This window comes from Dryobates pubescens, chromosome Z, assembly GCF_014839835.1.
Source record: "Dryobates pubescens isolate bDryPub1 chromosome Z, bDryPub1.pri, whole genome shotgun sequence".
Lineage (NCBI taxonomy): Eukaryota > Metazoa > Chordata > Aves > Piciformes > Picidae > Dryobates > Dryobates pubescens.
In genome coordinates, this window is record NC_071657.1 from 85978763 (window position 1) to 85993562 (window position 14800).

The following is a 14800-nucleotide window of genomic DNA, read 5'->3' on the forward strand; positions in this document are numbered from 1 at the left end:
TCTATAGATATCTTCTTCTAAATACTGTTGGAGACAGATACTTGTCTAGGCAAACTTTTTATCTGAGCTGGAAGGAACAGTAATGTTCTTGTAAAGAATGCAATGAACCTATGGGAGCTTGCTTCCCCACCCCTTTGTTTGCCTTCCCTCTTCTTTTAACATTGTCATGCACGATATCCTTGTCTCTAAGTCTGGTAGTAGGTCCAGTGCTGTTTAATATCTTTGTCAGTGACATGGACAGTGGCATTGAGTGCACCCTCAGCAGGTTTGCTGATGACATCAAGCTGAGTGGTGCAGTGGACTCACCTGAGGGAAGGGATGCTATCCAGAAGGATCTTGACAGGCTTGAGAAGTGAACCAATGACAACTGCATGAGATACAACAAGTCAAAGTGCAAGGTCCTGCATCTAGGTCAGGCTAATCCCAGGCACAAATACAGGCTGGGTGCAGAGTGGGTTGAGAGTAGCTCTGAAGAAAGAGCATACTGACTGGTGAGAAGCTCAACATGAGCTGGCAGTAAATTCAAGCAGCCCAGAAGGCAAATTGTATTCTGGACTGCATCAAGAAGAGTGTGTCCAGTAGGTCAAGAGGGGTGATTCCTCCCCTTTACTTTGCTCATGTGAGACCCTGTCTGGCATTGCCATCATAGGAAGGACACAGAGCTGTTGGAAAGAGTCCAGAGGAGGGCTGTAAAGGTAATCCAAGGGCTGGAACACCACTGATATGAGGACAGGCTGAGGGAGCTGGGGTTGTTCATCCTGAAGAGGAGAAGACTCTGGGGGGGACCTTAGAGCTGCCTTCCAATACGAGTGATCCTATAGGAAGGCTGGGAAGAGACTTTTCATATGGGTGTCTAGTGATAGGACAAGAGGGATTCACAGAATCACAGAATGTAAGGGGCTGGAAGGGACCTTGAAAGATCATCTAATCCAACCCCTGTGCCAGAGTAAGATCACCTATGCCAGATCACACAGGAATGGTTTTAAGCTGAGGGAGAGTAGGTTTAGACTGGATCTTAGTAAGAAGTTTTTCAGTACGAGCATGGTGGAACTCTGGAATAGGCTGGTCAGGGAGGTTGTGAATGCCTCCTCCTTAGGGGTGTTCAAGAGCAGGTTGATGAGGCTTTGAGCAAGCTCATCTGTTTGAGAGATGTCCCTGTCCATGGCAGGGAGTTTGGAGGAGATGATCTCTAAAGTCTCTTCCAACCTAAGCCATTCTATGATTCTATGAATCTGTGGTACTTCTTTCTTTCCTGTCACAGTCAAACACTGTAATCCAAGTAACTCCTCTACTGTTTTCTGTGATCCTCCTGAAGCTGTCCTTGACAAGGTTTCTGATATTGTTTCCTTTGTTTAATATATAAACTCTTTCTCCCTCTGTGTTCCAGATTCTTGGTCCTATCTGTCCCTCAGTGTCTCCTCTTGTTTCCATTCCCACTTTTTGTAAAGTTTTCATAAAGCTTTGTCACTGATGCCCTTCTGTTATTCCTTAACTTCCAGGTAACCTACCTTAGAAATGTTCTACAAGGCACCCTGTGAACAATTATTTCATTGCTTTCCTTAAGGCCTGTCATAAGTATTTTGCATGCTGTGATGTGCTCAGGGAGGTTGGCAATGATTAATTCCCCAGCTACTCATCAGTGTTTTGCTTAGTTTTCAGTGCTTGTGGCTTTGTAGGTATGGTTCTGCTGTCTTTGGGCTCACTGTGACATGCAAAGCTTTTCCTCTGGGGCAAAACCAGCCTTTCTGACTGCATATGTAATAGACTAGTACCATGTGTGTATGATATTCAGGTGCATCACAGATAAGCAGTAACAAGTATAGAGCCTAGCATTTTTCATGCTGATGAACTGTGTTATGAAAGCGACTGCCTTGCATTCAGGTGATGTATTGACAAAATATTGCTATATTCAGCTTTTGAAACATGACATTCAAGCAAGCATTATTAAGCACATTAAACCTTTATTCTGCTTTGGTTAAATTAGGAAACAAGGTACCTTGAAGGTTTATGTTGGGTATGTTCTCACTTCAGGGCCAAAGTGGACCTTCAGGAGGAAAGACAGCACCAGCGAGGCCTGCTAAATCTGTACCTAAGAAACGGGTAAGATCCACAAATCCACAAGCCTTAATTTTTTTTTTCTTTCCTTCCTCTGAGATGCAACTTAGTTTCTCTAAGCAATGGCTTGTATTATTGACTTTGTAACATTCCAACTGATTTAGCAGTGAGAGATTGCTCTGTATTTCCACTGAGAAGGGGCACGTTAGAATAAAAATTGCAGATAATAAAGGAAAGGCACAATTTAGGTAAAATGCAATATGAAACACTAAGATAAAATTATTAGGATGCAAATTCAAAAATATAGTCTGACATAGAGTGTGAGAAAACCACCTGCTCAGGTTAGAAAATTAAAAACACAGACTGTATTCCCTTAATTAGCATCAAAACACAAGCATTAGAGAGTGCTAACTTTTGGACTGTAAGCCTTAGGATGACGGTTATACTGTTGGGCAAATAGATATTTAGCATAGCCTTATTTAACCTGACTCCCTCTTCTTTATCTCCACTGGCATGGATGGAAGAAAGCTGGTTTACACACCTTTGAACAAGCATGGTGATAGCTTTTCACTTTCTTAGGAGAAATCATAGTCTTGTTAAATGTTCCTCTTTTGACCTTTTAAAAATGAGAAGTTGTTTACTTTTACATTTTATTCATAAATAAAAATATTAAGCTTACACCATTTTTAATCTGATTTGCCAAGGAAAGCAACCATTGAACTAACTGGCATTGAGTTGTGTATGATAAATGTCCTACAAGCAGGTGTTCATGTGGGGAGCGCTAAATCACAAACAACTCTTCTGTTGTCATGGTCTCTTGTGTACCAGAGTGCTTGACTTCCTTACAGCTTGCCTCATTTCAGCTCCCTTGGGGAAAAGATAAACTGCAGCCTGTGACCTTCCCCATACACAGAATTCTCTGTTACCTTCAACCACTGCATGTTTTCACATAGCATTGTGCTTTTTACTTTCTTGACACTCAGCAGATAGCTAAGTTTTGCTGGGTCCTCTTTATACCTGCTACCAGCCTGCACATATACCCTGAGCTCATTGGCAATTCTGTATAGCTGTGAAGTTCAGCATACCTAAGAGAACTGTATTGAAAAGAATAATTGATTTATTTTAGATCAACCTATTACACATTTCAAACTGAGGGAGAAATTTTGCTTGGAGCAGTGAAACACTTTAATCAGCAACTTCATGTTCTGGCACTTTATCTGTAATGACAACTAATTGAAATTCATCCATGCAATAATTAATTTTCAGTTACTGATACCATATCATGACATTAGTCCATGGAGAGCATCTGTCTGTTGTGGGAGAATACAGACTTGTTGGCCTCTGCAAGGAAATGGTTAACATTTCTCCAAAAGCCATATCCCTGCAGCTTTGTATCTCATACTTATTTCTAAGTGTAGCTTATAGAATAGCACTTCAGAAGTTATTGCAGGTCCTTGAGTACTCCTAAAAAATGGTTAATTTAGGTGTTATATATGGTCAAAAGAAACATTACTGACAACTTTTAAACTGAACATGAAATTAATTTACTTGAATTTTGTTATTGAAGTTACTCCAGTTCTGTTACAGGCCACTAACTGTCTGCAGCAGCAGGCTGCTCCTGCAACACACTGAACTCTACTGGCAAGTCTTGCCATTCAGTAATCTTCAGATATGGCCCTGGCATTTGGGAGTATCTCCTCTGCTCCAATGGCAGATGGGTGGGGAAATGCTGATTTACTTTCTTTCTCCATGCCTGGAAAAGTACTGCTTGGAAAGGAAGCAAAGTAGTCACAGTCTTGGTGCATTAATGGGCTTATCATTCCTGTGCTAGGATGAAGATGTCTCCACTGAAGCGGGAGATGGGGTAGATGAAGGGGCAGCAGTCAAACCCCCAGATCAACTGGACCTGACTGAAGCTGTGAGTGAAATGGTGCCTGTAGTTGTCATGAGATGTGTGCAAAACTCCATAAGCTGAAGTATGCCTCTTACCCAGTTTTATGGGGGAGGAAATTCCATGAGATACAACTCTAGTACTTGCTTAAGCAGTGCCTGTTGCAGAAAAATGGCAAGAATGTTATTTAAAACACAGTTCTGGGCTTAAGACAATATAACTGTGTGGGGAGCTGGGGCTTCCCCTGGATAAAGAGGACCCTAGAGCCAGCTCTGAGCTTTTCAGGTGCTTGTGTGTCATGTGGAGGATAAGGAGGTGTCCTGCATTTTTATGGCCATTTCTGCTCAGCCTGGTTCAATACTATTGTAGTGGATGACCATTCCAGCTGCAGCTGTCTTCTCACTGCCTTGTAGAACTCTAGTATTACTCCCTGTCCTCCAAGAAGCTTTTGATGGGGAGCTATACATACTTCCCCACACTGAGGCAGTGAAAAGAATTGGTTTTCTCCCCAGTGGTCAAGCCTGCAAGCACTGCTACTGAGCTTGGGTTTTACCCTGTTTTGGGACAGTGAATGTTTCGAGGCACAAGTGGGTCTTGCCCTATAGAATATAGCTAGCATTTTTCAAGTGCTGCCATAGCTTAGACAGTGAAGAAATTCAAGAAACCCCTATGAAGCACTATGGTAGGGGAAGAGGGATGACTGTTCTGGATTGCACTCTGAGCTGGTTTTCAAGATAAAGCCTCTTGTGAAGGCATCAGCTGCACATGATGGGTAAGGCTTGGCTTTCTTTTTACAAGCAGAGAAGGGCTGGTGGGAGATGTGGTGGTCCAGTGACCATGAAATAATTGAGTTTTCAATATGCAGTCAAGCTAAGAGGGGCAGCAACAAAACCTCCACTCTGGACTTTCGGGGGGCAGACTTCACATTACTTAAGGAACTAACTCAGAAGGTATCTTGGGAAACAGCCCTTAAAAACAAAGGGGTCCAGGAGGGCTGGACCTACTTCAAGAAAGAACTCTTGAAGGCTCAGGAGCAGGCTGTGCCAATGTGCCGGAAGATGAGCTGCCGGGGCAGACGGCCAGCCTGGATGGGCAATGAGCTTCTGAGTGAATTAAGGGGAAAAAAGAGGGTGTATCGTCTTTGGAAGGAAGAGAGGGAACCCATGGAGTGTTTAAGGATGTTTCTAGGTCATGCAGGAAAAGAATTAGGGAGGCAAAAGCCCATTTAGAGCTTAGACTGGCCTCTGCTGTGAAGGACAACAAAAAATATCCTACAAATATATTAACAGCAAGAGGAGGGGCAAGGACAACCTCCACTCCTTAGTGGACATGGAGGGGAATATAGTAACTGAAAATAAGGAAAAGCACTTAACACCTTCTTTGCCTCAATTTTTAATATCAGGATAGGTTGTCTTCCAGACAGCTGCCCTCCTGAGCTGGCAGATGGAGTCAGGGAGCAGTACAGTTCCCCTGTGATCCAGGAGGAAGTAGTTAAAGACCTCCTTAGCTGCTTGGATCCCCACAAGTCCATCGGACCGGATGGAATCCAACCTAGGGTGCGGAGAGAGCTGGCAGATGAGCTGGCCAAGACACTCTCCATCATTTTTTCACCAGTCCTGGCTCACTGGAGAGGTCCCAGATGACTGGAAGCTGGCCAATGTGATGCCAATCCACAAGAAGGGACGGATGGAGGAGACAGGGAATTCCAGGCCTGTCAGTCTGACCTCAGTGCCAGGCAAGATTATGGAACAGGTCATCTTGAGTGCAATCACACAGCACTTGCAGGATGGCCAAGGGATCAGGCCCATCCAACATGGATTTAGGAAGGGCAGGTCCTGCCTGACCAACCTGATCTCCTTCTATGATCAGGTGACTGCCTGGTGGATGTGGGAAAGGCTGTGGATGTAGTCTACATGGACTTCATCAAGGTCTTTGACACCATTCACCACAGCAAACTCCTGGCCAAGCTGTCAGCTCGTGGCTTGGACAGCAGCACTCTGTGCTGGGCTAGGAACTGGCTGGAGGGCCGAGCCCAGAGAGTGGTGGTGAATGGTGCCACATCCAGCTGGCAGCCAGTCACCAGTGGTGTCCCCCAGGGATCAGTGCTGGGCCCCATCCTGTTCAATATATTTCTGGATGATCTGGATGAGGGCATTGAGTCCACCATCAGTAAATTTGCAGATGACACTAAGCTGGGGGCAGGTGTTGATCTGTTAGAGGGTATAAGAGCTCTGCAGAGGGACCTCAACAGGCTGGAGGGATGGGCAGAGTCCAAGGGCATGAGATTTAACATGTCTAAGTGCCAGGTTCTACACATTGGCCACAACAACCCCATGCAGTGCTACAGGCTGGGGTCAGAGTGGCTGGAGAGTAGCCAGGCAGAAAGGGACCTGGGGTACTGGTTGACAGTAGGCTGAACATGAGCCAACAGTGTGCCCAGGTGGCCAAGAAGGCCAATGGCATCCTGGCCTGTATCAGGAATACTGTGGCCAGCAGCAGCAGGGGGGGTCATTCTGCCCCTGTAGTCAGCACTGCTTACACCACACCTTGAGTTCTGTGTCCTGTTCTTGAGCCCTCAGTTTAGGAAAGATGTTGAGTTGCTAGAATGTGTCCAGAGAAGGGCAACAAAGCTGGTGAGGGGTTTGGAGCACAAGCCCTATGAGGAGAGGCTGAGGGAGCTGGGGTTGCTTAGCCTGGAGAAGAGGAGGCTCAGAGGAGACCTTATTGTTGTCTACAACTGCCTGAAGGGAGGTTGTAGCCACGTGGGGGCTGGTCTCTTCTCCCAGGCAACCAGCACCAGAAGAAGACGACACAGTCTCTGGCTGCACCAGGGGAGGGTCAGACTGGATGTTAGGAAGAAGTTCTTCACAGAAAGAGTGATTGGCCTTTTGAATGGGCTTCCTGGGAAAGTGGTGGAGTCACCATCACTGGAGGTGCTTAGGAAGAGATTGGATGAGGCACTTGGTGCCATGGTTTAGTTGATTATATGGTGTTAGGTGATAGGTCAGACTCAATGACCTTGAAGGTCTTTTCCAGCCTGGTTAATTCTGTATTCTGTATGAGGTAACTGCAGCAAACTGAAAATCACAATAACCTGATGATTTTTCTATGGTCTGTGTTATATTAATGGTAAAATTTTATTTATGATGTTATTTTATTTCCATGCAAAGGAATTAAAAGAGGAAATTACACGCATCCTGACAGCTAATAATCCCCACGCTCCCCAGAATATCGTCAGATACAGCTTTAAGGTAAGTGTGTCTTGAGCTCTAAATCCAGGATGAGTTTTTCTGCAATCAGCTCATTTGGAGGTTTCCTTTGATTTATAACCAGGTACATTTCCTTTTAGTGTAGCTTCATCCTGTTATGTATGTACTGCCAATGGTTCCTAAAGAGATTTTGCAGGGGCTGAAAATCTGAAAGCATTGATGTCTTTATTCAGAAGTAGGATGTTAAAATTACTCAACAAGGTCTGGCAGTGACTGTTGTTAATGCAGCTAATCTAGAGTGGTGTCTTTTTCCATTCTGTGGTGGTTAGAGGGCAAAACACAATGCTGTACTCAGTCTGTAAGAGAGTTATGCCTCAGTATCCTCACATGGAGATTCAGTCATTTGAATTATAGTGGAGCCCAAAATTGTGCTTTGTGAAATAGTGAACAAGAGCTCATGATGAGTAGGAGTGAGCAGGAGGGATGCATCAAAGGCTGCCAGAAAATGTCCAAGAGTCACACCTTTACATTTGTGTATGGAAAGCATATGCTGCATTACCCTGGAACAGCATTCTCCTGCTAGCATGTATAGCTAGCAACATGGGCTGCCTCAGGTGAAGAGTAGACTGATGGCCTTGCCTCCTACTCCTCCCATAATGAAGGGACATGGGGACAGCTGTGGCATTTGATTGCTCCCAGCCATAGGCAGGAAACAGACACAGACAATCAGGTAAACTGTTACTGAGACTGTCTCATCTCTGTGCTACTGTAAGTAGTTTGACCAACCATTACATGAGATCACCAGAGAAAGGAAATCAATCTTGTTGAAGCAAATAGGTCACCTTCTTTTCTATTTGGAGTTTTCCATATTTATGGGGTAGAAAGAGGTAATGAATGATTCATATCTTCAAATTCTCCACAGTGACTGTGTGGGCTCAGTGCTATGCTATGACTGGTACAGGGGAAACTATTGAAGTACCTGTGCTCTGCAGTGGCTTCTGATTGCCTTTAAGTGCAACTCAAAATCTTAATACACAATTTGAGCCTATGTGTGGGCCTGAACTTTTCAGTGGTTCACAAGCAAGCAGCAGCCAAACTACTATAAAATAGCTGAATTAGTACAGTGCTTATAATCTGGGCATGGTGGTAAAAGCCTGTACTGTCTCCAGATCAGAGCTGCTTTCAGCTTATGAGGTTGCTCTTGTGTAGGTAAAATAACTCATTCAGGGATATCAGTATAACAGGACATGAAGAAGTGCTGTGTAATAAGAAGTCTCCTAGAACAAAATTTAAACTCACTTGTTGTGGTAGTGGTCAAGAGCAAGAGGTTTCATGTTCTGTTTTAATATATGACTTTCAGTGTCCTGACACATGAGTACTTGCTGTAAGAAATTCTGTGTGCTTATGGCAATAAGAGACATATATTTATTTATTAATATGGGCTTTCTTAGTTTTAGCAATTTAGGCCATGCAGTATTTCTGCTGTAAAATGTTTATTTTCCACTCTGATTTTATTGTTTTTTATCTCTTTGTAGGAACGAGCATACAAGCCAATAAGCCATGTGGATCAAATGGCCATTCATTTCTCTTTGAATGGAAACATGATACTCAAAGATTCAGATGAAGGCAGACGGCAGACTATCAAATTAACCACTTCAGAAGGCAGGTTTATTATCTGAAACCACAGTAATTGTCAGATACTCACTGGTACCACTTTTTCAACATGAGGGAATAAATGATCATGCTTCATGACCATAGGACTGAGCAGCTCCCATTTTGGCTTGCATCCTTCTTGGAAACAAAACCAGAAAAGACAATCAGCCAGATGTTTGCAACAGTGTAGAAAACAGTGCATGCTTTTTGAGCCATGTGAACATCAATACTGAATTTTTTTGAGTTATTTAGTGTCTTTTAAACATCTTCCAGTGCTATTAACTTGGCATATGTATTTAAACTTGCTAACCTTTGAAAATTTCAGTCATGATTTAAAGTATTAAAGCAAAAATATTTGGAAGCTGAGTGAGCATTCAGGAAACTATCATATACTTGACCAGTTCTTGCACTCTTACCAGGACATCCGTCTCTAGACAAGATGCTGAATTAGCTGGACTTTTATCTGAGCTACTATAGCCACTTTAATGTTTTCAGTCAGAATGATTAATCAAAAGCTAAAGAGCTCAGTTGTTAGTAAAGAGTTCTAAGTTTCAGTTTTCAGCAGGGAAAGATGTACTGTCTACTGACTTTCTCATATTTCTGCTGTTTTTGAAAGGAATAGTTCTGTCACAGAATGCTCTTTCAAGGTGGTAACTGTTAGATGCTTACTAGGTAACTGGATAAGCTGCTGAGGATCAGTGCCTCTTTTATTTTAGATTTAGCAGAATGTGTGTAATGATTTGAAGTAGCACAAAGTGTAGAATAGGATCTTCAATGCCACAGAAGCATGGATTGTTGTTGCTGGCAGTACTTTTCATAGGTTCCAAAACAGTATCACAGTATCACTAAGGTTGGAAGAGACCTCAAAGATCATCGAGTCCAACCTGTCACCACAGACCTCATGACTAGACCATGGCACCAAGTGCCACGTCCAATCCCCTCTTGAACACCTCCAGGGACGGTGTCTCCACCACCTCCCTGGGCAGCATATTCCAATGGCGAACGACTCGCTCGGTGAAGAACTTTCTCCTCACCTCAAGCCTAAACTTCTCCTGGTGCAATTTGAGACTGTCCCCCCTTGTTATGGTGCTGGTTGCCTGGCAGAAGAGACCAACCCCCTCCTGGCTACAACCACCTTTCAGGTAGTTGTAGAGGGCAATGAGGTCACCCCTGAGCCTCCTCTTCTCCAGGCTAAACAACCCCAGCTCCCTCAGCCTCTCCTCATAGGGCTGTGCTCAAGGCCTCTCCCCAGCCTCGTTTTCCTTCTCTGGACACATTCACGTGTCTTGATATCCTTCTTAAACTGAGGGGCCCAGAACTGGACACAGTACTCAAGGTGTCGCCTAACCAATGCAGAGTCCAGGGGCACAATGACTTCCCTGCTCCTGCTGGCCACACTATTCCTAATGCAGGCCAGGATGCCGTTGGCCTTCTTGGCCACCTGGGCACACTGCTGGCTCATGTTTAGGCAGCTGTCAATCAGTACGCCCAGGTCCCTCTCTGTTTGGGAGCTCTCCAGCCACTCTGAGCCCAGCCTGTAGCTCTGCATGGGGTTGCTGTGGCCAAAGTGCAGCACCCGGCACTTGGACTTGTTGAATGCCATGCCATTGGACTCTGTCCATCTGTCCTTGAAAAAACTCATTTCAAGCAGCTGAATGCTGTAATGTCTAGCAGTCAAGGCTATGACCGGAACATAGGCATTCTTTAACAAGACTAGTATATTGATTTTTTTTTTTCATATGAAAAAGAACAAATCATGTTATAGTTCCTGTGTGCCTTGAAAACTTTCTTCATATTTGTACATAATTGCAGCCATTTTTGGAGGGCAGAAAGGCCTGGAGCTGAAAGGATACCCAGAAAACAAAGCTATTCAGATCAAAACTGGATTTCAGAAGCTTGACTTGATTTTTTAAAAAAAATAACGTATTTCTTCAAATCCATCTGGAATCACTACAGTTTCATTCTAGTAAGAACACTGTCTCTCTTTGTGGCTTTGAGGAAACAACCATCCAGTGAGATGAGGATTGGTGACTGTATTGCCTGATGAGATAGTGTTAAAAAAGGTTGCATTTGTATATGAAATCTTGAGAAGATAGGCTAGATATGAACAACATAAGATAATATGTGATGTTATCCTGGGGTTAGTGACTTACCCTTTCTATCATCAGAAAAGGCTCCTTCTGCAGTAACACCTGAAGAAGCAGAGGTTAAAGATGAAGAAGGCACAGGAGACACTCAGGTAATTCTGCATAGCCATCTGAAAGCTGTCCATTTTAATTTTAATACCAGATTTGAAGTTTGTTTATTATAAAACGGGCTTGCTCAGAAGCTCCTGCAAAAGATTCTTTTATGCCTGAGAAGGCTGCTGAAGGTGATATCCTGCAGATTCTTCTGAACAGCTGGGATCACAGAATCACAGAATCACAAAGGTTGGATCCTCCTGCTGGTTTCGGTTTGGAAAAGCTATGTAGGGGGATGAGGCCTCTTGCACCAGATCTGGCTTTATCCAGATACTGTATCAACATACCAGTGTAATTTGCTGGGAGTAGGCAGTGATGAAGTAAGGACAAGAAGTCCAAGGGCAATCAAGGCCATAGGATGACTGGTTCTCCTCTATCCCCCTAGTTGCAGGGTGTGATGAAGGAATAAATAGGAAGAGCCAGACCAATGCCTGACTGCAAGCCTGGTGTCTCTGGCAGGATTTTGTGTTCTTTAATCATGGATTGATTTACAGGACACCAGTCTGCTGGCAGCAGACAGGATATACCTGTCTCAGGGTGGGAAAAGGATCCAAGCTCAAGAGCTAGCAGGGCTCATTGAAAGAGATTTAAACCAGATTTGAAGAGGGAAGGGCACAAACCACTCTGTCTAGGAATAAGCCTGGGGCAGCACAGGAACACCTGAGAACAGCCAGGCAGAAACTGGGACTTCTCATCACAAAAAAATGGCAAGACCTTTAGACCAGATGCAGTGCATCTACACCAATGCATGCAGCATAAGGAGCTAGAAGCTGTTGTCTAAGGGAAAAATTATGATATAGTAGCTATCACAGGAGCATGGTAGGATGTCTCACACTACTGGAGTGCCACAATTGATGGCTATAAACTCTTCAGAAGGCAGAGACGGTGGTATAGCCCTGTATGTCAGGAAGTGGTTGTGTTGAGGTTGAATCAGGCAGGCCAACAAAATAGATATTCTGGTGGGAGTCTGTTATAGACCACCCAACCAGGATGAAGAGACAGATAAAATATTCTTTAAGTATCTGGGAGAAGTCTCATGATCATGTGGGGCTTCCATGATGTCTGCTGGAAATACAACACAGCAGGGAGGGAGCAGTCCTGAATGTTCCTAGGGAGTGTAGAGGATAACTTCCTGAGGCAGGTGTTAAGGGAAGGTGTCATGCCAGGCCTGCTATTTGTGAACAGAGAACTTCTGGGCTATGTAATGGTTGAGGGCAGTGTTGTGCACAATAATGATGAAATGACAGAATTCTCAGTTGCTGAAGAAGTAAAGAAGATGGTCAGCAGAACTATCACCTGGGACTTCTGGCAGACTTTAGCCTGTTTTGGGGGCTGGTGGACAAAATTCCTTGGGAGACAGCCCTAAGGTGCCAGGGAGTCCAGGAAAACTGGACACTGCTCAAGAGGGAAATCTCAAAGGCACAGGAACAGGCTGTCCCCATGTGCTTACAAATGAATCTGCAGGGAAAAATTGAGAGAATAGAGAGATTTGGTTGCTGCTTAAGAAGATAATAAGAGTTTATGGTCTTTGGAAGAAGGGGCAGGACACTTGAGAGGACTGCAAGATTGTCATGACACTGTGCAGGGGGAAAATTAGAAAGGCCCAATAGGAAATTAATTTGGCTTCATCTGTAAAAGAGAACAGGAAATGCTTCTACAAATATATTAGCAACAGGAGGAAGACTAAGGAGAATCTCTATCCTTAGCTGGATTCATGGGGGAAATATCCTGGTCATCTTGAGTGCCATTATGCAGCATGTGCAGGACAGCCAGGTGTTCAGATCCAGTCACCATGGGTTCATGAAGAGCAGGTCATTCTTAATGAAACTGATCTCCTCCTATGACAAGATAACCTGCTTAGTGAGTAAGGGAAAGGCTGTGATATTGTATACCTGGACTATAATAAAGCCTTTGACACTGTTTCCCACAGCATCCTCCTGGAGAAACTGACTGCTCATGGCTTGGGTGGGTGGATGCTTCACTGCATAAAAAAATGGCTGATAGACAGGCCCAAAGAGCTTGTGGTGAATGGAGTTCAATCCAGTTGGTGGCCAGTCACAAGTGGTTTTCCCCACGGCTCAGTATTGATGCCAGTTCTCCAATATCTTCACCAATGATCTGGAAGAGGGAATTGAGCAAACTCAGTAAGTTTGCAGATGACACTAAATTGGATAATCTGCTTGAGGTAGATCTCAGCAAAGAGGTCTGGACAGGCTAGATCAATGGGCGAGATCAATTGTATGAGGTTTAACAAGTGCCTGGTCATGCACTTGGGTCACAACAACCCCAGGCAACTTCACAGGCTTGGGACAGAGTGGCTGGAAAGATGCCTGATGGAACAGGATCTTGGAGTCTTGGTTGAGAGAGGCTGAACATGAGCCAGCAGTGTGCTCAGGTTGCCAAGAAAGCAAACAGTGTCCTGCCTGTATCAGGAATAGTGTGACTAGCAGGTGTAGGGATTCACACTTGTCAGGCCACATCTTGAATACTGTGTTCAGTTTTGGGCCCCTCACTATGAGAAAAACATCTGTGGTGTTGAAGTGTGTCCAAAGAAGGGCAACAAAGCTGGTGAAGGGTCAGGAGAACAAATCTTACAAGGACTAGCTGAGGGAACTGGGATTGTTTAGTCTGGAGTAGAAAAGGCTGAGGGAAGATCTCATTGATCTCTACAACTGCCAGAAAGGCGGCTGTAGTGTGATGGGTGTCAGTCTCTTCGTTCTAGTATCAGGGTGATAGCACAAGAGGAAATGTCCTGAAATTGTACCAGGGGGTTTTGAATGCTAGGGAAAATTTCTTTATGGAAAGAATGGTCAGGCACTGGGACAGGTTAACCAGGGAGATGGTAGAATCATTGTCCCTGGAGGTGTTCATGAAATGTGTGGACACAGAACTTTGGGATGTAGTTTGGCCATGGTGGTATTATGTTGACAGTTTGACTCAATGATCTTAGGAGTCTTTTCCAGCCAAAACAATTCTATGATTCTATGATCTGGAATCTTCCTGGACAGCATGCTTGTTCTTGCAAGAGAAACTGATGAAAAACAAAATGTGGCAGGGAGAAAGCATCAGGTATGATTATGTGAAATAAGCAGTAGCTTGGTTTAAAGGCAGTTGGATGATCAGGGAAGGAATATGTTGTGAGAAGTTTGTTCCTATCTGTACAGTGTCAGGCCCTGGAATAAAATTCATATTATTTTCAAGTAAAAGGCACCATCTAACAGGGAAAAGAAAATACAAGGTAGTAGGGATTGTAACACAGTCTTCTGATCCCTGAGTCCATTTTATCAAAGGCAGTCCTGGCGTAATATCTGTTATGTCAGACTTTGTTTTAAAGTTACTTCAGTTCCTGGTTTTCTCTATTCCTGTTTAGACATCATTGCATAATTTCCTTGATCTGATTTCTGGAAGTCTCCTAATTTACATCTTAAGTATTGAATCTTCAATTACTGTCTCCTCCACTAGGCAGCAGAAGTTCAGCAGTCTGAGAAGCACATCTGAAGAAATAAATTAATATCTAGTTCTTTCATGGTGGAGTCACTGCTCTCTTTTCTTGCAGGTTGCAGAAGAGGAAGAGGCAGAGGGTTCAGGAGCAGCAGAAGCAGCAGAGCCAGCAGAGGCAGCAGAAGCTGAAGAGCCTCCTCCTCCAGCAGTGAAGGAGCAGAAGCTTGCAAATCAGTTCAACTTCATTGAGAGAGCTTCAAGGACGCTCAACAATCCTATGCAGGTTTGCTGCCATTTGCTTAGTTATTTCA

The 14800-nt window shown here is 44.0% G+C and overlaps 1 protein-coding gene across 1 annotated transcript in view; it reads left to right on the forward strand.

Moving 5' to 3' along the window:
* The first annotated feature begins 1041 nt into the window (after positions 1-1041).
* DNAI1 (dynein axonemal intermediate chain 1) overlaps positions 1042-14800 on the forward strand; it is a 184575-nt gene continuing 170816 nt past the window's right edge. The window contains exons 1-7 of the mRNA XM_054177810.1: positions 1042-1065; positions 2032-2100; positions 3887-3973; positions 7117-7197; positions 8691-8817; positions 10977-11047; positions 14605-14772. Of these exons, the coding sequence (XP_054033785.1) occupies positions 1042-1065; positions 2032-2100; positions 3887-3973; positions 7117-7197; positions 8691-8817; positions 10977-11047; positions 14605-14772 (627 nt within the window). The remainder of the gene's footprint in view (positions 1066-2031; positions 2101-3886; positions 3974-7116; positions 7198-8690; positions 8818-10976; positions 11048-14604; positions 14773-14800) is intronic.